This window comes from Microdochium trichocladiopsis (genome assembly GCF_020744255.1).
Source record: "Microdochium trichocladiopsis strain MPI-CAGE-CH-0230 chromosome Unknown B0I36scaffold_1, whole genome shotgun sequence".
Lineage (NCBI taxonomy): Eukaryota > Fungi > Ascomycota > Sordariomycetes > Xylariales > Microdochiaceae > Microdochium > Microdochium trichocladiopsis.
Window position 1 is genome coordinate 6,070,077 of NW_025763544.1, and position 22,683 is coordinate 6,092,759.

The 22,683-nt window shown below is 57.7% G+C and overlaps 8 protein-coding genes across 8 annotated transcripts; 3 read left to right on the top strand and 5 right to left on the bottom strand.

The window, feature by feature from the left end:
• Positions 1-7: 7 nt before the first annotated feature.
• B0I36DRAFT_313019 (uncharacterized protein) lies at positions 8-1,293 on the top strand. The gene is made up of 4 exons (XM_046152575.1): positions 8-412; positions 487-547; positions 632-957; positions 1,129-1,293. Exons 1-3 carry the CDS (start codon positions 278-280, stop codon positions 826-828), a joined length of 393 nt encoding a protein of 130 aa, XP_046019611.1. The 5' UTR covers positions 8-277; the 3' UTR covers positions 829-957; positions 1,129-1,293.
• A 449-nt stretch (positions 1,294-1,742) lies between these two features.
• Positions 1,743-4,436, top strand: B0I36DRAFT_233848 (eukaryotic translation initiation factor 3 subunit 8 N-terminus-domain-containing protein; the record flags this gene model as incomplete). Its single annotated transcript, XM_046149257.1, has 2 exons — positions 1,743-2,091; positions 2,203-4,436. 2 exons carry the CDS (start codon positions 1,743-1,745, stop codon positions 4,434-4,436), a joined length of 2,583 nt encoding a protein of 860 aa, XP_046019612.1.
• A 334-nt stretch (positions 4,437-4,770) lies between these two features.
• On the bottom strand, positions 4,771-5,511 carry B0I36DRAFT_371715 (uncharacterized protein; the record flags this gene model as incomplete). Its single annotated transcript, XM_046160038.1, has 2 exons — positions 4,771-5,319; positions 5,455-5,511. The coding sequence occupies 2 exons, from the start codon at positions 5,509-5,511 to the stop codon at positions 4,771-4,773; spliced, it is 606 nt and encodes a 201-aa protein (XP_046019613.1).
• Positions 5,512-6,521: 1,010 nt separating this feature from the next.
• B0I36DRAFT_234634 (uncharacterized protein) lies at positions 6,522-8,203 on the bottom strand (the record flags this gene model as incomplete). Its single annotated transcript, XM_046149333.1, has 6 exons — positions 6,522-6,694; positions 6,766-6,850; positions 6,925-7,559; positions 7,633-7,717; positions 7,794-7,964; positions 8,021-8,203. 6 exons carry the CDS (start codon positions 8,201-8,203, stop codon positions 6,522-6,524), a joined length of 1,332 nt encoding a protein of 443 aa, XP_046019614.1.
• A 1,740-nt stretch (positions 8,204-9,943) lies between these two features.
• Positions 9,944-10,912, bottom strand: B0I36DRAFT_371717 (SAM-dependent methyltransferase; the record flags this gene model as incomplete). Its single annotated transcript, XM_046160039.1, has 1 exon — positions 9,944-10,912. The coding sequence occupies one exon, from the start codon at positions 10,910-10,912 to the stop codon at positions 9,944-9,946; it is 969 nt and encodes a 322-aa protein (XP_046019615.1).
• Positions 10,913-13,676: 2,764 nt separating this feature from the next.
• On the top strand, positions 13,677-15,513 carry B0I36DRAFT_235755 (uncharacterized protein; the record flags this gene model as incomplete). Its single annotated transcript, XM_046149423.1, has 2 exons — positions 13,677-14,268; positions 14,342-15,513. The coding sequence occupies 2 exons, from the start codon at positions 13,677-13,679 to the stop codon at positions 15,511-15,513; spliced, it is 1,764 nt and encodes a 587-aa protein (XP_046019616.1).
• A 1,653-nt stretch (positions 15,514-17,166) lies between these two features.
• On the bottom strand, positions 17,167-18,182 carry B0I36DRAFT_230170 (uncharacterized protein; the record flags this gene model as incomplete). Its single annotated transcript, XM_046149126.1, has 3 exons — positions 17,167-17,421; positions 17,464-17,792; positions 18,005-18,182. Coding segments are annotated over 3 exons (762 nt in total), but the record flags the coding sequence as incomplete, so codon positions are not given.
• Positions 18,183-19,062: 880 nt separating this feature from the next.
• B0I36DRAFT_261402 (Cupredoxin) lies at positions 19,063-21,610 on the bottom strand. Its single transcript, XM_046151140.1, has 4 exons — positions 21,304-21,610; positions 20,994-21,219; positions 20,796-20,915; positions 19,063-20,737 (listed from the first exon to the last, which is right to left on the bottom strand). The coding sequence occupies exons 1-4, from the start codon at positions 21,447-21,449 to the stop codon at positions 19,340-19,342; spliced, it is 1,890 nt and encodes a 629-aa protein (XP_046019618.1). The 5' UTR covers positions 21,450-21,610; the 3' UTR covers positions 19,063-19,339.
• Between the last annotated feature and the right edge of the window lie 1,073 nt (positions 21,611-22,683).

The following is a 22,683-nucleotide window of genomic DNA, read 5'->3' on the forward strand; positions in this document are numbered from 1 at the left end:
TTGTGCAGCCCAATTCAAGTTATTCATGTCAGGCCCGTGACTTAGGCAGGTACAAGAGCACGTGACGATAAGCACCTTCTACATGCTTCCGATAGCAACTCATGCTTATCGATTTCCCCACAGCCGAACCCCCATCAGTGCGGAGTTCGGATACTCCTAATACAGCACGTCACTTTGGGGGTCACATCAGACCGGAGCTTGGCCGCAGAGCAACCACCTTTTGGTCAAGGCAATGCGAACTCTACAGCCTGTTTCGAATTAATGCCGAGGGCCAGCCATGGCGACTTCCGAGGACGAACACAAGCAGAAGCCGGCGGAGGGCCAGGACGTCCAGATGACTTCCGACGACATATCGCAGGAGGAGCTGCAGCTCGAGCAAGCTCTCAGGCATCTCAAGCTGCTGCACATCAAGGTACGCTCATCTGGTCCGCGGATTGTTGTTCGCCCTGCCACATTAGCAACTTGAGCTGAAACTTCTCAATGCAGTCGCGCGGCCTCCGGACGACGATACCACGCATGCTCGACACCATCACCACCGGTAGAACCCGTACGCGCGCGCCCCCCCTCCTCTCATCGCACTTTGCCGGAGAGGCTGTCTGCGACAACAACTGCTGACGAGGTTCATTTATAGCGGAGGAAGTGTTTTCGACATTCAAGACGGCCGTCACAGACGCGCAGACCGAGATCAGGGACTTTGCGGAGCTCTACAACAGCGAGGAGAGCCGCAAGGTCCTGGAGCAGGCGCAGAAAAGCCGCGAGGCGGAGCCTAAGGGCATCAAGCCATGGCGCCACAAGGACGACCCGAACTGGTTCTTCCTTGACGAATAGATGGGCGAGGAGCCGGGTCCCCCTCTCCCGCGCTCTCCTCCCTTTTTGAAATTTCTAGCGATTCGTACAGCATGCGTAGGCGTCAAGGGTTGGAAACTGTGTTTCGAGTTGTCTTTTTTGCGGTGGAATCTGGAACTGGGGTTCAGACTTGTATACAAGAGACTGTTTGACGGATTGTGTCTTCTGCAGAGCTTGTTGGATGTGACCCTCAGCAAGGCAAACGCCGTCCTAGTCATTGGGAGGAAGGTGCCTTGACTGGGCAGATCAAGACTGGCTGGCTCTCTGGTACATCGTGCTTACATCGCTCTGCAACAACGCAACACTTCTTGTCCATACCAAGCGATGAGTATTGATATAGCCAGCCATGGCGTTGATTATTGACTAAACGTTGCGGTGAGGACATCGAGACATGTCGCTTGTCTATGGTAGCTTGCACGGTTCTGGTCGTCAATGCGTCGTTCAACGTGTGTGGGGTTACTCCTGGAGGGACCTGGAGAGCTTGGAATCCAGAGCTTACCCGGTAGCGTGACTGCAGTGCTGCACAGCACAGACTGCCCTGTGGGTGAGTCATCCATCCTCTGTGACTGTTTCTCAGCCAGGCGGCGGCAGCAGCGTCGGGCGCTGGCAGTGGATGTGGGTCACCTCACCCCCACCAAAGGCCACTGGCGGATCAAAAAATCCAGGTGAATTTTCGAAATCGCCCTCTGGCTGCCCCTCCCGCCCTCGCCTGGCCTGGCAAAGAAATTAGGCACGGCTACCCCCCCATCCCGCCAGCCCCAGGCCTTCAAAGTCAACCACATCGCGTCCAGAGTGCGTCACCTCCCAACACCACTCACGCACCACGCACGCAGACCCGGTCGCGAGCCAGAGAGACACAGGACCACCGCCTACGCATCGGCAATCAAACCGCAATCATGTCTCGGTTCTTCCGCCAGGGCGACGACAGCTCCACCGAGGAGAGCTCCTCTGAGGAGGAGTACATCTCCGAGGAGGAGGCGGAGGAGGAGTCCGAACAGGAAGAGTCTGAGGAGGCGAGCGACGAGGACGACTCTGACGACTCCGACAGCGACGCCGAGGGCGGCAAGAAGACGGGCGCCTCCCGTTTCCTGAGGGACGACAATGACTCCGACAGCGACGAGTCCGACGAGGAGGGCAACAAGGTCCTCAAGAGTGCCGCGGACAAGCAGATTGCCGAGCTCGAGTCCACGATCGATGCCATCGAGAAGCGCCAAAAGATTAGCGATTGGGCTGCCGTCTCAACAGGTAAGATTCGGACCCATCATGTGCCTGCATGCAGAAGGACAAGAAGGCGCTCCCAGCCTTGCTCGTCCCCAGCACCCAAAAGCCATCTCTGCTAACAAGGCCATCATGTAGAATTCGACAAGCTCAACCGCCAGGCCGCCAAGATGACTGTCGCTGGTCGCGGTCCCAAGGTTTACATCAAGGCTCTCGTCGAGCTCGAGGCTGCCATGAACGAGACCATCGCGAAGCAGAAGGTTACCCCCAAGAAGATGAACGCCACCTCTGCTCGTGGTCTCAACGCCGTCAAGCAAAAGATCAAGAAGCTCCTCAAGGACTACCAGGCCCAGGTCGACGAGTTCCGCGCCGACCCTACCGAGTTCCTGTTCTCCGACGATGAGGAGGAGGAGGTCGCGCCTGTCAAGGCGCCCAAGACGGAGATCTACATTGACAGAGAGGCTGCCCAAGACACCGATGGCTTCGAGACGGTCAGCAAGGGCGGCAAGACCATGCAGTTTACCCCCGAGAGCATCTTCAAGCACCTCCGCGCCATCTTGGAGTCGCGTGGCAAGAAGAACACCGACCGGCTGGAGCAGATCAAGATCATGCAGAAGCTGCTTGGCGTGGCTGTCACACCGTATCAGCGCATCCGGGTCCTCCTCACCATCATCTCGGCTCGCTTTGATCTGAGCATCAGCGGCACAAATATGCCTATTGAGCACTGGAAGGCTGCTGAGAAGGAGCTGTCCGACCTCTTCGAGACTCTTGAGAAGAACCGCGACCACATTGTCATCGAGGGTGCCGAGGAGTGGGAGGACGACGAGAAGGCCCCCACCATCCCCGCCGGCGAGAAGTACCTCAAGGTTCCTGGCAGTGTTGTCTCGTACGTCGAGCGCCTCGACGATGAGCTCACCCGCTCTCTGCAGAGCATCGACCCTCACACATCCGAGTACATTGACCGCCTGACGGACGAGGCCGCGCTGTACAACGTCATCCTCCGCGGGCTTCTGTACTACGAGAATCTCCTGCGGGACAAGTCTCTCGAGATCCCCCAGGACAGTCTTAACCGGATCGTCATGCGTCGTCTCGAGCACGTCTACTTCAAGCCCTCCCAGGTCGTCAAGATCCTCGAGGAGAACGCGTGGAAGCCCGTCCCGGCCGACATCGATTCTGACATCACCCCTCGCAGCGAGTCGTCGGATGCCGGCAACCTCGTCTTCACCCTCTGCAAGTACCTGTTTGAGAAGAGCGAGGGCATCATCCGCGCTCGTGCCATGCTGTGCCAGATCTACTTCCTGGCTCTGCATGACGAGTACTACCGGGCCCGCGATATGATGCTCATGTCCCATTTGCAAGAGTCCATCAACACATTCGACGTCCTGTCTCAGATCCTGTATAACAGGACCCTCGTCCAGATTGGTCTCTGCGCCTTCCGCAAGGGCCTCGTCTACGATGCCCAGAACACCCTGCAGGAGATCTGCGGCAGTGGCAGGCAGAAGGAGCTGCTGGCTCAGGGTGTCATGATGCAGCGCTACAGCCAGGTGTCGCCCGAGCAGGAGAGACTGGAGAAGCAGAGACAACTGCCGTTCCACATGCACATCAACCTCGAGCTGCTCGAGTGTGTCTACCTGACATGCAGCATGCTTCTCGAAATCCCCCTTCTCGCCCAGACTGGCTCCTCGCCGGACGTCAAGAAGCGGGTCATCAGCAAGACCTACCGCCGCATGCTCGAGTACCACGAGCGCCAGATCTTTACCGGCCCCCCCGAGAACACGCGCGACCACGTCATGCAGGCCTCGCGGGCTCTGGCCGCCGGCGAGTGGAAGAAGGCCACCAACTTTATCCACAGCATCAAGATCTGGGACCTCCTGCCGAGTGCCGAGGAGATCAAGACCATGCTGTCCAAGCAGATCCAGGAAGAGGGTCTGCGGACGTACCTTTTCACATATGCTCCGTTCTACGATACCCTTGCTGTTTCCACGCTGTCGGCCATGTTCGAGCTTGAGGACCGCAAGGTCGCGGCCGTTGTCAGCAAGATGATTAGCCACGAGGAGCTCGCGGCTGCCCTGGACCAGGTCACGGCCATCGTCATCTTCCGCAAGGGCGTCGAGCTCTCGCGCCTGCAGAGCCTGGCGCTCACCCTTTCCGACAAGGCTGCTGCCCTCATCGAGACGAACGAGCGGACACTGGAGCAACGGACACAAGGCACAGCGAACGCGTTTGACCGGAGAGGACAGAACCAGCGGGGTCGCGGTGGCGGCGGCCGTGGTGGAGGCCGCGGCGGCGCGCGGACAGGCGGCACTGGCCCGAGACAAGCCGGTGGCACGCAGTTCACCGGCGGTGCGCTGGGTGCTGCGGTACGGGGTTAGGCGCTTGGCAGGAGAATGACAGCAAAGCGGCGCCCAAATAAAATGGACATGCGAAATGGGAACGGTGTTACTTGTTTCTTCATAATTTCTCATTTGTAGTGCATAACAGCAGGGTCATGCTTGATGATAAAGAATCAAAAAGACATTACAAAGCTTTCTTGTGGTCGAAAACTCATGTTATGAGCCAGTAATTAGCATGTATGTGACGCGCGCACGCTCCGCACTGCTGCCGTTGTCCACCACTCCAAGAACACCAAAACGCAAAAAAGACACTATCGATCCAAAGCCATGGCATGCTCGTTTACATTTCTATCCAGACCGTGTCTGCCTGTTTCTACATGGGAATCCGCCGTATCTCCTCAATGGTCCAGTACTTTCTCATGTTCTCTGCGCCGAGCGTCTCGACCTCCTGGTCGAGGTGCTTCCACAGCACGCCGCCCCACGACTCCATCTTGCTCTTGAGCGTGGGCATGTCGAGGTCCTTCTCGCCCGTCTGGCACTCCTGCAGGTAAGCCTGGAGCAGGTCCATGCCCTTGTGGATCTCCTTGTGCTGCCTGAGCAGCTCGGCCGCCCCGTTACCCTTGCCCTGGCGGAACTCGGGCATCTTGCGCGCCAGGATGGGGAAGATGTGCTGCTCCTCGATCCCGTGGTGCACCTCGAGCTGGCTGATGAACTGCAGCCCCTGGGCGATGAAGCTCCGGATCGACATGCCCGCGGGGCGCTTGTTGGTCGTGGCCGCGGTCCACAGCGTGTTCCAGGTGTGCCGGAAGTGCTCGTGGAAGTAGTTCATGTGCTCGGCCAGGCGGTTGTACTGCCGGAACTCGTGGGGGGAGAGCGGCGGGAGCTTGTCTTTTTCTTCTTCTTCCTTTTCCTTTGCCTGCTTCTCTGCATCTTGCGAGTCCTTCTTCTCTGATGTGGGTTTTGTCGAGGCGCAGTCTTCTGAGGCGCATCCTGAGGTGGTGGTGGTGGTGGTGGTGTTTTCGGGGGCAGCAGGGCTCGTGTCGACGCCCGGGTTCACGTTGAGCGTTGCGGCTTCGGCGCCGGTAGCCTCGCCGGACGAGGCCGAGGTGGACATGGTCGCTGTTGATTTTGTCGTTGTTTTTATTGTGTGGAGAGGAAGAAGTCGCTTCTGGCGCTGCTGGCGCTGACCGCGAATAATGTGGTGGCTGGAGGGCAAGAAGTTATACCGTCGGCGCAGAGTGCTGTTGTTGCTGACGCTGTAAAGGTCGGCAAAGTGGCGCACAGCTCCGACGTGCTTCCGTGCGACTGGACCTCGGAAGAGTAGTTGGCAGGGTCGTGTAGCGGTCGCCTGGGAGAAGAGCGAGGCGATATTATGAGAGGACGTCGGCAAGGTATTATAGCGCGGGCGCATCTGGAAGAGGTCACAACACAAGAACAATACAGCAGAACAGAAAACTCCCCTTGGCGGTGATGTCAGAAGCTTCGTCTGAGATCGTGAGTGGGGGGGAAAGAAACACAGCCTAGTTGGGAAACCCAGGGCAGGAGGGGCGGAGAGCGACAGGTCTTAAATACAGCCAGCCAGCGCTTGGTCTAAGCACACACACAACCGGGAGAACTAGAAAAGAGGCAATCACACGACCAAAGGGCTCACATGAGTCGCCCGTTCGAGTGAGATGGGTGATAAGACGGATGGGCAGAGCTTTCTGCAAGCTCCGGCGCAAAAGAAAATGTTGCCGTTCTCTAAGTCAGCAATTGCAAAGCATCGGAATAGACAACCTCCCATTGGCCGCGCCGACGGTTTCGGCAGGTCCACCCCGCCCAAAGTGCCTGCGCGCGCCTCTTAGTCAGGCCTGACAAGCCGAGAGCTGGTCCACACTCTGGCGGCGTGGCGCCCTACTCGTCACGCCCGGAGGCCGACGGCACGGCGGTAACCAGGCAGTTGCCAGTGCCTTGACACATGCATCAGGTGCGAATGAAGAAAATGTTTGAATTTGAATAGAGGTGTACAGAGGACATGTCAAGTGCCAGTCCAACACGAAGAAGCGAAGAGCCCAGATCTCATTGGGCGTGTGGTCCCATGGACCGCACAACAGGGTCAAGTGCATCACAAGCCGTGGCAAAAGCTTAGTTGAACAACAGCTTGAAACTGCGCGAGGGCCTGCCGTTGCAGGTCGCCCCGATCAGGCGATCGCTCCCGAAGCCCTTGAGACATACACCCTTGTTCTCGCTCAGGGGCTGGAAGGTGATGCTCTTCTCCCCGTCAAAGGGGATGAGCTGGCCCGTGTTAGTCGCGCCGCCTGCGGACAATGACAATGGTTAGCACGGTGTGCACGAAGTGTCCATGTCAGACTGCAACAAAGAAACTTACTTCCATCGGCACGCCCGCCGCAGGAGAAGACGGTGACCTGGTCGCCGGCCGGACGACGACTGTCAAAGCTAATGCAGCCGTTTGTCTGGGACAGGTAAGAGTCAGCAAGTGAATTATGCCTAACTGGGTATTCGTGTGCAGTCCAAGGGCGAGACTCACCAAGACACTGACGACCAACGCCGACTTTCCATGAGTGCCATCATTGTGCTTGCCCTTGGTGACAATGTCAAATTTCTGGCTTAGCTCCGACTTGCATTCGACGAGAGCCACAGGAATTAGATTTTCCCGGAAGTCGCCCGCCGAGGGGTCGACCGAGAGACACCGGCCGTCCGAGGACTGGATCGACACGGACTCAAAGAAACGGGTAGCCGTCTTGTCGAATGCCTGGGCTTCCGCGACCGCGGTGGGGTTGAGAACTCCCCCGTCGCGGGACACGGAGGTAGGCTTTGAAGGAGTGGGTGTGGTGCCACCTTTGCCACCTTCGACAGGCGCCGAGGTGGTGGTTGCTGGTGGAGGAGGAGGAGCAGCTGAGGTAGCAGTCTCACTAGGTGCGCTGGTGCTGGCGGCAGGCGTCTCGCTGCCCAGGCCATCATTGGGGTCGCCACCACCGGTGTTGTTGGCGGGTGATCCGCCAAAGGCGAAATGCTGATCTTTGTTGCCGCGGGTGCAGGGTGCGATGCCGACTTTGTCGCCCTGGACAGTCAGACAAGAGCCGGCGACGTTCCGGGGCTTTAGCCGCAGAGGCCCAGGGCGACCTTTGAATTTGAACAGCTGAGAGTCCGTGACTTGGCCGCCTTCAACAAGATAAAGAAGAGACTCCGTCAGCAATGGCCACAGTTGAGATGTCGGTCTGGGTCAAGGACTCACTTCCATCGGCACGTCCACCGCAGGAGAAAAGGTTGACCTGGTCGCCTGGTTTGCGGCGGGTGTCAACATTGCCGCAAGCACCAGTCTATGTGGTCGTGTCAGTAACAGGCACTGGTCACTTGGACTTCGCCCACAAAGCGCCACACGATATGACCACTCACCAAGGTGTTGACGATGAGCATTGCGTCCTGAGCGTTATTATGCTTCCCGCTAGTGATGACGTCCCATGCTTGGCCGTCAGTTGAGCCACAGGCGGCAATTTGGATCGGTGTGAGGTTGGCGCGGAAGTCTCCGGAGAGCGGGTTGACAAACAGGCACCTGCCATCAGATGTCTGGACGCATTGTTAGCCCGAATCCGTGCATTCCTCCCGTCTGTGGGAACACTCACCTTGATCTGCGTTCCGCTGAATGCCCTGACAGCGGTGTTGTCACGGGGATGAGCCTCGGCTGCCGCCTTGGGGTCGAGAGCCTTTACAGCTCTGTTGGCAACATTGGCGGATACGTGGTGCACAGGGCCCGCAAGAACGGCGGAGAAGAGGCACAGGGCGGGGAGGATGCTCTGATGATACATGGCGAAGTGATTGGGCAGGCGAGCTTTAGTTTGTGGGGTGACGATTCTGGCTCTGAAGCAAAAGAATGGAAAGCAGAGTAAACAGTCGTCAAGACCGTGCCGCACAGCGGGAGTAGAAACGAATGAATGGTGGTGTACACGAAGAGAAGGAGCGTAGGTTGAGATGGCTACTCAAAGAGTGTGAGGCTCGTGGAGAGGACAGGAGCCAGAGGCAGCATCGCCTCGAGATGAGGGTGTAAGCCAGACTTAAACAACCACAGACGGACTGTATGCCACGCCCAGGCGGGAGTCGGCGCATGGGAAGTGTGTCCATGCAACGCTAGCCCGCCCTGTATGTCACGTCGGGCCAGGCATCGTGGACGAGGTCGGCACGGTCGGCACGGCACAGCTGGGCATGCCGCTTCGAGCAAAGGGACAAAGAGGGTGCTGGGAAGCGAAGGGGTCACGATGGCGGCGCACTCGAGGCTGTTTCAGAGGCCTGGAGGTGTTGGTGTGTTTCGTTTGGCAGGATGGGTGGCGGCCCCTTGCATGGCGGCCAGTCTGGTCCTATGGAATTGTTATCTGCTGGGCGGAAGGATCTGCCTATGGAAGGACTTTGATCGCGAGCGGGATCCTGGCTGGCACATTGGCAGCTCGAGGATTCCCGGTTTGGCATGTCGAGGAGGGAAGGATAAGACGACGGCCCAGGGAGCTGGTCGGGGGTGAAACCAGATGCGTTGCAGGATCCAGGCACACCAATGAGCAGCCGCCCTCGTCGTCCCAAGGCCCGCAGCCAGGGCAGGCGCGACTGCAGCAGCCCTGCCCCACCCCGCGCCTCTACTTGCACCTCGCATCGTCTCCCGAGGTCATCCCAATTCTCGCTGAGCAAACAATCATCACGGCTCGCATTCGCGCGTGTGTCCAATGTGTTTGGATCTACAGTTTCGTTTCGCCCACGCCCGGCCAGCAGGCCGCTTCTGTTTGAACTCGCCTGCGCACGCCCAGCGATATAAGCTTGACTGGATTGACGTTGCTCCAGACCGCTGCCAGCGGCCTCAACACGCGCCTGTCCAACATCCACCACGTCTCGCGCTGAAGCCCATTCGACAGCATCGAATTTCTGCCCGTTTGGGAGCTTGACCCTTGAGACACCCTCCTGAATCGCCCGGGTACACCCTTGATGCTGTCAAGGCAACGAGGGGTTTCCAGATGTTCCTCTTAAGTCCTAGGCTGTCGTGTGCCTTTGCCAGGCTTCAGCCCCAGCGTTACGCCTGTCAAGAGGCGACAGGGGGTCTCTCAGCAAGAGACTTCAGACGACCACTCCTGATCGCCGCATGGGCAGTGAGCTGCCCTGCAGGTTCCTCTAGAGGTCTTGCAACAACCAAGCCCTGTAGACCACCCGATCTCTCCCGCTCTTTGCCTTGACGGCCACCATCCTGGAAAACCCTCCCAGTCCTATTTCCGAAAACAAGCTCTGATCTGATGCAAGCCACCACTTCCCCCACCCGACCCTACTTTGTATCGCAAGACAAGATGTCCTGTTGCACGCGAAGACTTGCCATGCGTAACTATTCAGACCCCAGCCACGCCTCGCTGACACTCACTACTGATTTGTGGGTCCATGGCTGCTGCCAGAGTTCGATGGTTCAGATTCCAGGTTTGAAGTTGAAATTGCATCTTATGACAGAGTAAAAAAATCTATGAAATGCTGAAACTATGACGACTCGCGCAAACCGCAGCTGCTTTCCCCCATGCTGACGCTTATTCAAAGACGGAAACCCAGACATCCATGGATGCTGGCTCGACCCCATTGAGAGCCTTGACGGCACTGATGACTGTATCCCGCGCGGTCATGATGACCTCCTTGGTGCGGGCGTTGTCGACATACTTCTCAACCTGGTCCACAAAGTACTGGCTCATCACAGTGCCAACCTCCCACGATCCATCCAGCATCCCCGCGTCCGGCACAACCGACGTCTCCCCAACCAGCTTCCACCCACCGCCGCTCTGCCCGCCTGCCACCTCTTTGATCACTCGGGGCCCGACAGGGGTCCGCACATTCTCGTCGCTCTCTGTCTGCGCACGGAAGCTCTCCGACATACCCCTGGCCACGATAGACAGCACGTGCGGCACGGCAGCTGGGTTCGTCGCGTGCATTGCGTGCTCGGCAATAAGCAGCTTGTCCACCCGGCCCCTCAGGGAGGCGAGCACGCTCGCCAGCACGGCCGAGTCGGCAAAGTACCAGATGCAATGCGCCAGGACCGCGACGTCCCAGTGCTGCGGCTTTCCCCCATCCTCAACCTCTTTTGTGCTGGCGAGGAAGTCCTCGGGTGTGGCCTGGTGCCACGAGATCCTCTTGCCGACCGGCGAGTTCTCCGAGATGTGCTTCTGCGCCTGGCCCAGGGTCAGCGGCGCGCCATAGTCCAGCGACCCCGGGTCCACGGCGTCGACATGGCCATCGGGCCCCACGGCCTCAGCGAGGACCGTGGTCGCCGTGCCTTGTCCGCATCCGAGTTCCAGAACGCGGGCGCCGGGCTTGATCACCACGGCGGCCGCGGGGGAGGAGAGGCTGTTCCATGCGTTGATCAGCCGGATGCGGTGCTCTGCCTGGACGAGCTCCACCTGGAAGTGCTGCGGCTCGTGCAGGTGGTACTTTGCGAGTCTTGGTGCGTCGGCGGCGCTGAGCACGTCGGCGCTGCTATTGTTGTTGGCTGTGGTTGATGTAGACATCTTGTTGATATTGGCTGTCATGTGTTGTGTTGCTTTTTGTGGTGAGGAAGCTTGTGTAGATGTGACTTTTGCTCAATTGCGTGATTAGTGTGTGTTCTCTGGTGCTGATTTGAGTTCCGAATCCCTCATGCTCTCTTTTCACGGCGGCATGGCCGACTCTTTATGGTCGCTCGACTCAATGCGCCTTTGGCTCACGATGCAGTTCATTCTATCTTAGACGCTCCGCTCTTCCATGGATCTAACCCCAGCCCGGTCGGAAAAAGTGTGTACTGCATTGAGCAAAGTTGTTGCGAGGTGGTGCCTGCCAAGAGAATGATTCAGAATGACAGGAACCGGGGTTCTTTGCTGCCATTGTATGTGCGGAAGGGTTGTGTTCGTGCCTTGCCGCTTGTTTAGGAAGGAGGGGGCTTGCTAGAGCGTAGCGCGGCTCGTTTGAGAGCCCATGCATGAGTCATCCAGGTAATGCAACGCTGATTGGGGGGAGAGAGACTCCGAGATGGCTTTGTAAGTCCGGGAACCTGGGACTTTGGGAATGCGGCTCACATTTTTGCGGGCGCCAGGGGATTGCCGTTCGGGAAGGGCCTGTTTCTCGACCAATAGATGGTTTCCAATTCTCATTCTTGCCTTATTTTGCTTGCTCGGGTTTAAGCAAGGCCCGGTGGATATGACGATGTTGCGAATGCTTGTGTGTTGAGCGGCTAAGGCATGGGCAGGCATGGGCAAAGTATGCGCTGCAGTCGGGGCTTTCACTGTGCGCAACGCCGGCCCGCGGATCAAGGACGTCCGAATGATGGTTTGCTGGCTTCTTGTCCGAGATCTGTGCTCTGCTCCCTGCCTTCCAAGATGGTCCTGCCAGGCTTGGATTGGGGGCAAGTATTATTGGAACCAGGTCTCAGAAAGTAGGTGTGTTGCACCTAGGTCCCAGGTCATCCATGGATTGCGGCGGGAGTTGCTCAAGCCATTGAGCGGCGAGTCATCCAGTTCTGAGCTCAATCATGGCTTGCATCTGTTGTGCTGCGTTGTGCTGTCCCAGCTTGTGCCTGAGCAGACTCTATCGTGTGCACCCGACACCGACACCAAGTGGGCAGCCCGCGGTCGCCCTAAAGCGTCTGACAGTAGGGACAGGTCGCCGTTGCTAGTGGCCGCCTTGACGGCTTAACCTTTGCTCCCGCTTGTCCTGCCACGCGTTGGGCCGAAGGCTGCTAAATTTAGGGACAGGCACGGCCACACTTTGGGGGAGACATGTCATCCTTTAGCAGCCCTCACAACGAGCCACTGCCAAGCAGAGAGGCGACGCAATCCTGCTGTGTGCTCCCGTGGCTGATCTGCTATGATCGCTCGAGGGCGGGGGCTGTACGGACTGTAGAGGCACTGTGCTGCAGTGAGCATCCTCTTGGGCATTTGCACAATGTGAATGCAGTCAAGCACAGGATATCGTACTTGCACACTAATCAGAGCACACTGTGCCTCCCCTCCCAAGCAACCGCCATGCGGGCCCCAGCACTGCCACGAACTGGGCCCTCCGTATTCTGCAGCCAAACGCTGTGCGCTGTCGGCGCATCAGCCTCAGTGCCGGCAATTGCGAGGATCCATCCATAAGTGGGCGGAGGCCATTACGTATGTCTCCGTGCAAACAGCCCAGACTGAGGCGGCAAAAAGTGCTGCGTTGTTGCAGATGGAACGTTCATCGTCTTTTTGCTCTCTCACCTTCCCATCATTCCGCACCACCCTCATCCTCAACACAGACTTGTTCTGGCACCAACGAGACTGTCCTCGTTATTCACCCTCGTTTTCCCATTCGCGGCTCTTCTCGGGGCCACCTGATCCACGAGCCTTCGCTTACCAGCCACGAGCAGGGGTGCCTGTCCAGGAGGCAACCCACCGAGCCGCTGGCGTCAGATCCCCCAGAAAACTGACAGAGCTGCTGCGACACTCCAGACTCGAGTTGCATCATTGCACCTCTTTCTGTTGAATATCCAGCAGTCACGACCAACTCACAAATCACGAGGACCGAGCAACACTAAGGTTAATTGGGGCTATTTGTTCTCTTCGCTGGCGCCGTGGCCGCCATCTTTGCACCTGGCCCTACCAGTGAGTTGTACGACATTTTGAAACACGACACGACTGGCGCGCCTGCAGGTCCGCCGCCCTTCTCATCCCTTTTCGTTCTTGCCTCAGTCACCCCTTCGCTCGTCTCTGCGTCGTACATTCTTGTGCCTACGCCTTCTCTCAGGATCCCTGGACCTGACTTCCAACAACCACCGTTTCCTCCCGGTCAGCAGCGTCCCATTTGTGGCTTCCCACCAGACCGTCAATTTCCTCGAGATTGCCATCTTGGCCGGCGCTCTCGTCTTTGCGGACTAGCCCGCCCCCAGGGCCCCCCCAACCCTGGTCGACCCTCACTCTCGGTCCTCAAAGCTGGGTCCTTGGGATCCCTTGATTTCCTGCTCCAGCCAGTGCCGACTTGCATCTCGAGGCGTCTTCTCGCCCTATTTCTCTGAGCCGGCCTCTGACAGCCAACGACTTGGATTCTCGTCACACTGCATCGCACGGCACTATCAACAGCCGCGCCTATTCTTCTCAGCGTGCCCTCCTGCCAGGCCGGAGCACTTCGCGCGGCTATCGACTAGCTGCAAGGGCGGGGAACCTTTGGAAGCCTTCTAGAGCCCTTCAGGCACGCAGCACACACAACCATTAGGTCAGCATCGCTGCGACGCTGCCTCGCAATCTCCTTTTCGCAGCAAGCAGAACACCTCTAGCCGCCATGGCTCCCAGAGACTACTACAACACCGGCCCTCACCACCGGCCCAATCCCGCCCCTTCGCCCTATCACGGCGACTCGTACAACTCGGGCTACGACAACTCCTACGAGCCCTCCGTCGTCTCCTCGAAGCCGCCGACCTATGTCTCCCAACTGCCACAGACCCAGCAACAGCACGACCAACCCGGCGCGTCCGCCGCCTACAAGTCGCCGTTTGTCACAGACTTTGACGACCACGTCCACCCCATGCAACCGACTCCGATGGGCAGCCAGCAGAACTTCGCTCACGACACGCGGTACCATGGCGCCGACGGCGGCGACGTGTCCCCCGTAGGCGGCGACGACATTCCTTTACAAGCCCACAACAAGGCCGGCGGTCCCACGGCAGGCATTGGCCCGATGGATTCTTCAGACCATGTCTACGACGCCTCGCAGCAGCGTCGGAACACGCGCCATGGCGAAGAGGCAGGCAAGCGAGGCCTGCATTTTGGCGAACTAGGCATGTTCGGCTCAAACAAGCGGAGGATACCCTTCATGGTGTATCTCTTCACCATCATACAGGTCGGCGTCTTCATTGGCGAGCTGGTCAAGTCTGGTATGTCCTGCTCGGGATGATGCAATCTAGTGTGCCATGATTGGTTTGCTAACGTCGTTGGTTCCTCCTGTAGCTCAATTGACAGGCTCACCGATCCAGACGCAGCCGTCGGTCAGTCCCATGCTCGGCCCATCACAACAAGTCCTGATCAACATGGGATCTCGATACGCCCCTTGCATGCGCAATCAGCCTGGAGTCCAAGACTCGACAATCGCCATCAACTGGGTGTGCCCGCAGTCGACGACACAAGACCCCGAGGCAGCGGTCAACAAGTGCACGCTCCAACAGGTGTGTGGCTTTGGCAACAGCGTCCCCAATCCTCTGTACCAGACGCCGCCAGGACTGAAGCAAGACCCGGCACCAAATCAATGGTATCGCTTCATTATTCCGATTTTCATGCACGCAGGATTTGTGCATATTGGTTTCAACCTTCTGCTTCAACTCACCATTGGCAAGGATATTGAGCGGGCTATTGGCTCAATTCGATTTTTCCTCGTGTACATGAGCGCTGGCATCTTCGGCTTCGTCATGGGCGGCAACTTCGCTTCCCCCAACACATCGTCAACGGGCGCGTCCGGCTCCCTCTTTGGCATCATTGCCATTACGCTTCTTGATCTCCTTTATTCTTGGAGCGACCGCCGCCACCCTGGCAGGGAACTCATTTTCATCATTATCGAGATCCTCATCTCCCTAGCGTTGGGCCTGCTGCCTGGTCTCGACAACTTTTCGCACATTGGCGGGTTTATCGTCGGCATCTGCGTTGGTGTCTCGGTCCTGCACTCGCCAAACAGCCTGCGCCGCAGGATTGGCGAGGACCACTTTGGCGGTCCATCTTACTCTGGGCTTGGAACGCCAGGTGTAAGCAGCGTTGCGTTTCCTGCCTTCTATCGCAACCCGATAGGCTTCTTCAAAGGCCGCAAGGGTCTCTGGTGGGCGTGGTGGATCCTACGCGCAGCGTTCCTCGTGATGGTCATTGCTGTCTTCATTGTCCTGCTCAACAGCTTCTATGCCAACACCAGCTCCTGCTCGTGGTGCAAATACTTGAGCTGTGTGGTAAGTGACTTGCCCGCCACGATCTTTGCCTCAGCTGCTAATTTTGTGTCTCTAGCCCATGGAAAGCAACCAGTGGTGTGCAAACGACTCTTTCCAGACTGTGGTGACGAAGCCGCCTACGCCCCATTAAGACTTGACAGGCGTTGCACTCGAGGATCTTCAGTGTACCAGGTTCAACGCACTGAAGCATGATAGATAGGAATGAAATCAACCATTCAAGGAACTCGGGACATATTTTCCATGCATGTCATCAATGTGAAGCGCAAAAAGTGCCCCGCACATGTGCTCGCATGTTGGTCGCATTTTTGCTTCCCGCGTTCGTCGATACCGCACCGTCTGCGGTCTTGGCGCGTACCAAATTGGCCAAATTCCGCCAGAGGGGCGGCTCAACCCGTCAGTGGCTTTCAGCCGTGCGCGAAGGCATCGTTGCCCGCCCATCAGGGCGAGCCTATGTGACAAAAGTCATCGCTGTGGGGACAGTACATGCTCTCTCGCGGCACTACGCCTTGTATTTGGGTAAGCCGTAGGCAACACTGTTGTGCACAGCAATAAATCCCGCGGGGTTTCTCTTTATTTCTCTACGGCTACCTTAGAGGACAAGTTCCCGGGGGAGCGATGATATGAGATGTCTTGGTCATTCCATAGCGGACTCAGTGTCGCTCCTCTGCAAAGATTCCTGTTGTAGACCGCAATGCAAAGGCAGTGGGACGCTCGGCTCCAACAACGCACATGTGAGGATGGAGGATGGGCGGGCTACACTGGCAGCCTTGTGTGAAGAGCCGGCATCACGAATATCCTCTTCTTCCACTGGTTGGGTTTGCCTTTCGCTTTGATGGGGGTGGGAATTTTTCGTCAAAAGCTGGGAATGCATAAAAGAAATGGGCCCTAGGGTGTTTCGTTGCCGTCGACTTTGAGCGAAAGGGGGCTTTGCAAGAACACGGAGCGCTTGAATCGGGGGCCAGCTTTTTTTTTTTTCATTTATCTTTCGGGGGTCACGGTGGGAATTTCGGCTCAAGTCTTGTTGGTCATTTGAGGCGGGGAACAACAATAACAATCAACATGGCATGCAGATGGGACTTTATGTGTAATGGGAGTACTTTTTTCCGATGAGACTTTTGTATTACAACTATCTTTGTTTGAGAAACGCAGGGCAAGATGGACCAGACTGTGAAAAGCAGAGGAGCCAAGATGGCGGTTGGTGGATTCTCAACACGTTGTGCCGTGCCTTCCTCAAAAAGGAAATGCTCGTCAGCTTTCGACCATTCTGGACACTGAATTTCTTCGGAACAGGTTGGGCTTGTGAAAGCATCGCGAGGTCCTAAGGTTCGCCCAAGCGCCCTGCTGCCTGCCACTCCTTGGCTTGTATGTTCCCAAAGGAGAGGATCATGCAGCTCCCGTGCTGCAAGGTGGTCTGCCGATGGGTCTCACTCGCCGCTGAGACGTTCCTCTGGCCCTTGAGTGATGAGCCGCACAAAGACGCCTTGCTGAGAAGTGTTGCCGCCTCGTAGCCAGGTCCCTCGAAGATGGCGGGAGATATTCCTCTCTAATTCCCGTGTGGTCCGATAGTATTGCTGGAAAAGGGGGGACTCATGATGCGGCGCGTTAGAGCTGGCGCTCGCGAGCGCTCGCCTCCGCGATGACACGCGCAAGCTCGTCGCGCGACATGGGTGTAGGATGGAACTGTGCGGCCAGATAGTCATCCGTCGCACCGGCACGAGCACCCGCAGAGCCAACAGCATCAGCGTCCTTGACCGCAATGCCTGACTGGCTATTACCGCCGCCCGTGTTCTCCTCCTTCGCCTCCGCGCCATCCACAGCGTCTGCGCAGCCACCACCGCAGCCGACGAGATCGACATCCTCCGCCCCATCGAGCCACTGGCCCATCTTGGCGTACAGGTCCAGCCACCGCCGCTCGTCGCCGGGCGTGGGCAGCGTGAGGTCCATGTCGTGGCCGAGCCGGGCCTGCGCGGCGCCGAGGTACTTGTACCCGGCCGGGAAGGGGGCGAGCTCCTCAGGGGAGAAGACTGGCGCCTGGCGGCCGCCGTCGACGGGGACGACCTTGTCCTTGGAGTAGATGAGCTTGACGTATTTGACCTTCCACTCGCCCGCGCGTCCGTCTCGTCCGTCTAATCGGTCTCCAACTCGGCCACGGGTGCTGCTGGTGCTGCTGGTGCTGCGCTCGCAGAAGAAGTGGAATTGGCAGTCGCAGTCGACGTCGTACTCGATGATGGAGGAGGAAGAAGAAGTGTCATCTCGATGGCTGGAACCACTCGCAGCAGCAGAGGCGGCGGCGGACCGGCGCTCAACGAAGCGCTGTGTGATTGTGGCCTTCATCTTGCCGACCGCGCGGCCCGTCGCGGGGTTCAGGTCGACGAGCGTGCCGCACTCGCGGTGCATGATGAAGTCGCCTGCCGCCTTGCCCTTCTTGGAGGCGGCGATGAAGTCGTCAATGTGGAGGCGCTTGCTCCAGGCTGGTTGGTTGAGAAAGGAGGGGGTTGAGGGAAGTGGTCAGTCCATTGTCTTTATACCTTGGGATTTTGTATGATAAGGAGGTTGGGAAGGGATTCTGTCAAGTACGGAAGGCGAGTTTTCGGCCGAAAAGAAAATATGGAAATATTGGTTGCCAAGGTTGAAATGGAGAGGATGAGATCGAGGGCCAAAGGGGTATTCAGGTGGTACTTACTGGTCCAGACATATGCGTCCTCGGCAAACAGCGAGCGATAGTTCTTCCACTCAGACGCATCGCGGTAGACCGGCCATCCCTTGCACAGCTCAGAGACGGCGAGACGATCGAGGAGATCCTCCGTGGTGCCGCGGACGTGGGTGTACTCCTTGGCCTGGGGGTCGCGGGGAGAAGTCATGGTTGCGGAAGTGTCGACGTCGAGGTACGGAATCAGTGTCAAAAGCCGAGGAGTCGTGCTTGTGTAAAGTTTGAGGTGTTGTGCAGAAAACGTGTAGAAAAGGCTGCTGAGGGTTTGTGATGGAATCTGGTAAAGGTGATAGATGGTGGGCGCGATCTAACTTGACGATGTGTATAGTTGGGAGGAAAGAGAGGCTGAACCAACGAGGAAGCTCCGCTGGCTTATGTATGGTTCAATGTGCCAGAGATAACATGCAATTATTCGTTCCTGACTTGGCGATGACGGGTGTTGACTGAGGCACGCGGTAGAGCTGGTGATGAGTCAAGCTAGCGTTGTTGCAACGCGTTGCGATTGCCCCAACGTAGAACTGTGGGCTGTCATCACGAGTGCAGCTGCAAAGGCAGCCACTCCCAAAGCTGGAGGCGTTTGAGGCAATCGTCGCCTTGTGCTCAAGACAGATTAGCCATGTCATTGTTCATGTCAAGCCCTAAGCAACGTGTGGGTGAGGCATCAAACGCACCCAAGCTGGGTACGCCCAGTTGCAAACGGCCCGGCAGGGGGACCAATCTGCCTCATTCTCACACAATACCCTTCTCAGCGATGCAATCCAGGAATTCATAGTAGAATGTCTTGAGCCCGCCGCGAACAATACTCCCTGCGAGTGACTACTGCAAGAGTGTGCTGCCTGATCGGGCAATCCGGAGCCGCGAGCCCGGAGCCCCAGTCACACCCGGCCCCACTTTCCTCCGGGCACCGACATCGCCTGGACAAAGACAACTCCGCGACTGCTTGAAAGTCATGATCGTCGGAATCAGCGCTAGAGGTGATGCCGTGCGGGTCACTAAAGCATCACATGAATCATATGTGGACCAGGCAGTGCCAAGTATTATTGTTTTGAAATATATCATTGTCCTTCTATTTGAGAGTGAGTGTGGTCGCTATTGTATCCTGGTATCCTATGCAGAGCTTAAAAGAGAGTGGGAGGTGAGGGATTAGACAATAGCCGAAAAGAAAAGCAACCTAAGCGCCATCCATGCGTCGTGAAACGTTGAAACCAAAAATCAACAGATCTCTTCTCCTCCCTCAATAGTCATTAGTGATCTGTTTTGCTCGCCACCAGTCAAACGCCTCCAACCACGAGCTGAGCTCGTCAGAGCCTAGGCAACCTGAGTCGGCCGAGCCTCGAACCGCTTCCTCTTGCTAGACTTCGTGCGGCTGTCATCGACCTTGCTGCTGGAGGTCGAGGTCGCAGCAGGCTTGGTGGTCGTGGACAGAGTAGAGCCCGCCGGGCCTGCGACCAGGGCGGCATTCGTGGCACCGGCAGCGGCGGCAGCAGTGCTGGTCTTGGTGGAGGAGTCGTCAGCAGTCTTCCAGTAGTCGGCCAGCCAGGTCTCGACGTCGTCGACGTGGTTGTACGGCTGCATGTTGGCCATCCACTTGATCCTGTCCTCGACCGCAGTCCAGCTCATGTCGCCACCGATGGGCTTAGCGCTCCAGCGCTTCTCGGTAGGGTCGATATAGTGCGTCTCGTCGTAGCCGAGGTTGGGCAGCATGGAGACGTTGAAGGCAGCCATCATCTCGTGGTCCTCGTGAATCAGATTGTGGCAGTGGAACATGTAGACACCGTCCCAGGGAGCATAGTAGGCCTCGACCGTCACCTTCTCGTTGGGTCCGAGCCACACGACGTCCTTGAGGCCCGCAGCCTCGTAGGGCATGACCTGACCGCGGCCATCAACGCGCTTGACAACCTTGAAGTCGACCAGGTGGATGTGAATGGGGTGAGACCAGCCGCCGCTGCTGTTGATGAGCTCCCAGACCTCGACACGGCCGCGCTTGGGCTTAGCAAGCACGCGGTTATTAACATCGGCAAAGGACACTCCATTGATTTTCCACTCGCCGTTGGTGCGCTCGAACTTGAATGAATGGTCTACACCAGCCTTGTCCGGAGGGTAAGGGATAGTACGGAGCGAGCCGGGGAGGGAGTTGTCGTCAGAAGAGCCAGAAGAGTCATCCGATCTCTTATCAGCGATGATGAACTTCATGACCTTGTCGGTATGCAGGAAGTCCTCGTCAGCAGCGAAGCTCCTCGTGTTACGCAGAGTAACGTTCTCGCCCTTCCACTTGGAAAAGTCGACGACGACCTCGTACCGCTCGGCCATGGAGATGTACATGTCCTTGACCTTCTGAGGCCCGCTGAGGAGACCAGCATCCGAGGCAATGACGTTGAACTCGAGCTTCTCATTCTGACCGGGCTTCAAGTCGCGCTCAAGGTACAGAAAGAAGGAGCGGGAGATGGCAGCGTTGAGAAAGCGGAAACGGTACTGGCGAGGCTCAACCTTCATGTAGGGCCATGGCTGGCCATTGACATGGATGATGTCGCCATAGAGACTGGTTGTCTCCCTGGCCGGGCTGTAGAGCGTGCCGTCGTTGTTGTACTGCTTAGCAGACAGGACAAGGGGCACGTCATAGGGACCCTTGGGAAGGCCAAGAACATCCTCCTTCTCGTCATGGAGGATATACATGCCAGCCTGGCCAAAGTAGGCGTTTTCCGCCGTCTGGTTCCGCGTCAGCTTATATTATGTCGAGAGCAGGGTAAGCAGAGGGAGGACTCACGTGATCAATGGCGTGGTCGTGGTACCACAGCGTCCGGGCGGCCTGGTGGTTGGGATAGTAGTAATCCTTGTACTCGTTGGGCTTGATGAGGTCTTCGGCCCAGCCATCCCAGGGAGCTCTCTGTTAACAAGAGTTGTGAGTGTCTGTCATGATGCTTGGTGGGGCCACCACTGGTTACTAGTTGCTATGTAGACTTACCGAGTAGGAACCGTGCAAGTGGATGGAGCTGGCTGTGGGAGACTTGTTGATGAAGCGAACGACGGATTCAACACCCCTTTCCATGTAGAAAGTAGGTCCGGGAGAATATCCATCGTACCCCACGAGCTTAGCAGGGGACTTGCCCGGATAGACCTGCTGAGTCAGGGGCTGGATGTTGACCTCAAAGTACTGAATCTTGCCACCAGTGACCGGGTTTGTCGTCTCCCTAGAGGCAATCAGCACCCAGTCATGATGAGACGGCCTGGGATCGACAGGCGGCCGATATAACAAGCTGAAGAGATCGACTTACTCGGTAACATTCTTTACGGGGGGAATGGGGAGGGGGAACTGGTAGAGCCAAGTATAGGGCGGGCTGAGCCAATCCTTGGCCTCGGCAACACCGCCGAGGGATGCTGCCAAGGCCAGAAAGGTGTTCCGCAGCGTAATGGGATGCATGACTGAAGATCCTCGAAGTGCCAAGAGAGAAGCTTGAGTAGTGCTTGCCAAGAGGCGGGAGATGTGCAGGGGCTTGCTGAGAGGATGGCCGGAAAAAAAAAACCTGTTTTCGTCTCGAGGACCACGGCTGCTACTTGTAGGGATTCTCGTCGAGGCGGCCGCCAGACATGGTTGTTGATACTGCCCAAGCTCGACTCAGTCTAGACCCGTTGAGAAAGGACCCGGGCCCGCAGCTGAGATTGAGCGACACGACGGAGGTGGCCGGACATGTTGACTGGGCGAGGTGGTGCTCACACGCCACGCCCGAGGCATGCCCGAGGTCCAGATCATGGAGCAGGGCTCGAGGCTCATGAGAGACTGCAGCATGAAGGCGACGAGAGTTCTGCTGGCAGGAATGCCAAGAAGCTGAACCTGCAAGCCACGAGATCCAGGCCTGGGAGCATGGACGAAGATGGCCGGGCGGCAGGGTCGGACGATGGGCAGTTTTGGTGGACATTTGGCACCCGATATTGGAGCTGTAGTGTCGAGCCCGGTCGTAGCTGGGGCTGATGGGCCGAGGAGGGGTCTTGGGACACTGCCAGCCAGCGATTCTGGACGTGGCCAGGCCAACAAGACCCTTTGCGTTGTCAGCTGCATGCGAGGCCAGCAGGAGCCGAGTATAGCGCCCGCCTGCACTCCAGGCGCTATCCAGGGTCCCCTTCGCTACCGCGTCGGCTGCGGGCCCCTTGCAAGCCGCACGTGCACCGGGAAGGGGGGTCCTGTGTCGGGACGAGGGACGGGAATGATACGATTATGTTGTCAAGGGTCTGGCTGCCAACCCTCTGCTACCGAGGGACTATGGCACGCCTCTGACTGGCCGGTAACCCGAGCTTGGGCCCGTTGAGTTACCACGAGGCCCGCACAATGCCTGCGTGGTTTAGAGTTCTCGGGCCCGCCCAACGGCGCGGAGGCCGACGGTCTGGATCAGCTTTCTTCCTAGCCTCCTTCTGGGGGAGTGTCGGCAGGCGTTAAGCGAAAGTGGCGCCCCTTCCCCCATCGGGACTCTTGCGGAGCGAGCAGAGGTCCCTTTTGGCCCAAGCCCAGAACCTTGACGTCAAAAACCCACCCCATCCTTCTTATCCCCACACCCATTCTATAGCCGTCCAGCTCAGCCTCACATGCCCCATCGCTCTGGACCCTGTCGGGCTGTGTCTTTGTTCGCTGTATTTTTCCGTATTTGTTTTTCTCGTCATCG

Coding starts and splice junctions, on each gene's coding strand:
- B0I36DRAFT_313019 (XM_046152575.1), top strand. CDS start 278: ATGGCGACTTCCGAGGACGAACACAAGCAGAAGCCGGCGGAGGGCCAG. Junction 413..486: donor TCAAGCTGCTGCACATCAAG/GTACGCTCATCT, acceptor TTCTCAATGCAG/TCGCGCGGCCTCCGGACGAC. Junction 548..631: donor CATCACCACCGGTAGAACCC/GTACGCGCGCGC, acceptor GTTCATTTATAG/CGGAGGAAGTGTTTTCGACA.
- B0I36DRAFT_261402 (XM_046151140.1), bottom strand. CDS start 21,449: ATGCATCCCATTACGCTGCGGAACACCTTTCTGGCCTTGGCAGCATCC. Junction 20,916..20,993: donor ACTTGCACGGTTCCTACTCG/GTAAGTCTACAT, acceptor TCTTGTTAACAG/AGAGCTCCCTGGGATGGCTG. Junction 20,738..20,795: donor ACGACCACGCCATTGATCAC/GTGAGTCCTCCC, acceptor ACGCGGAACCAG/ACGGCGGAAAACGCCTACTT.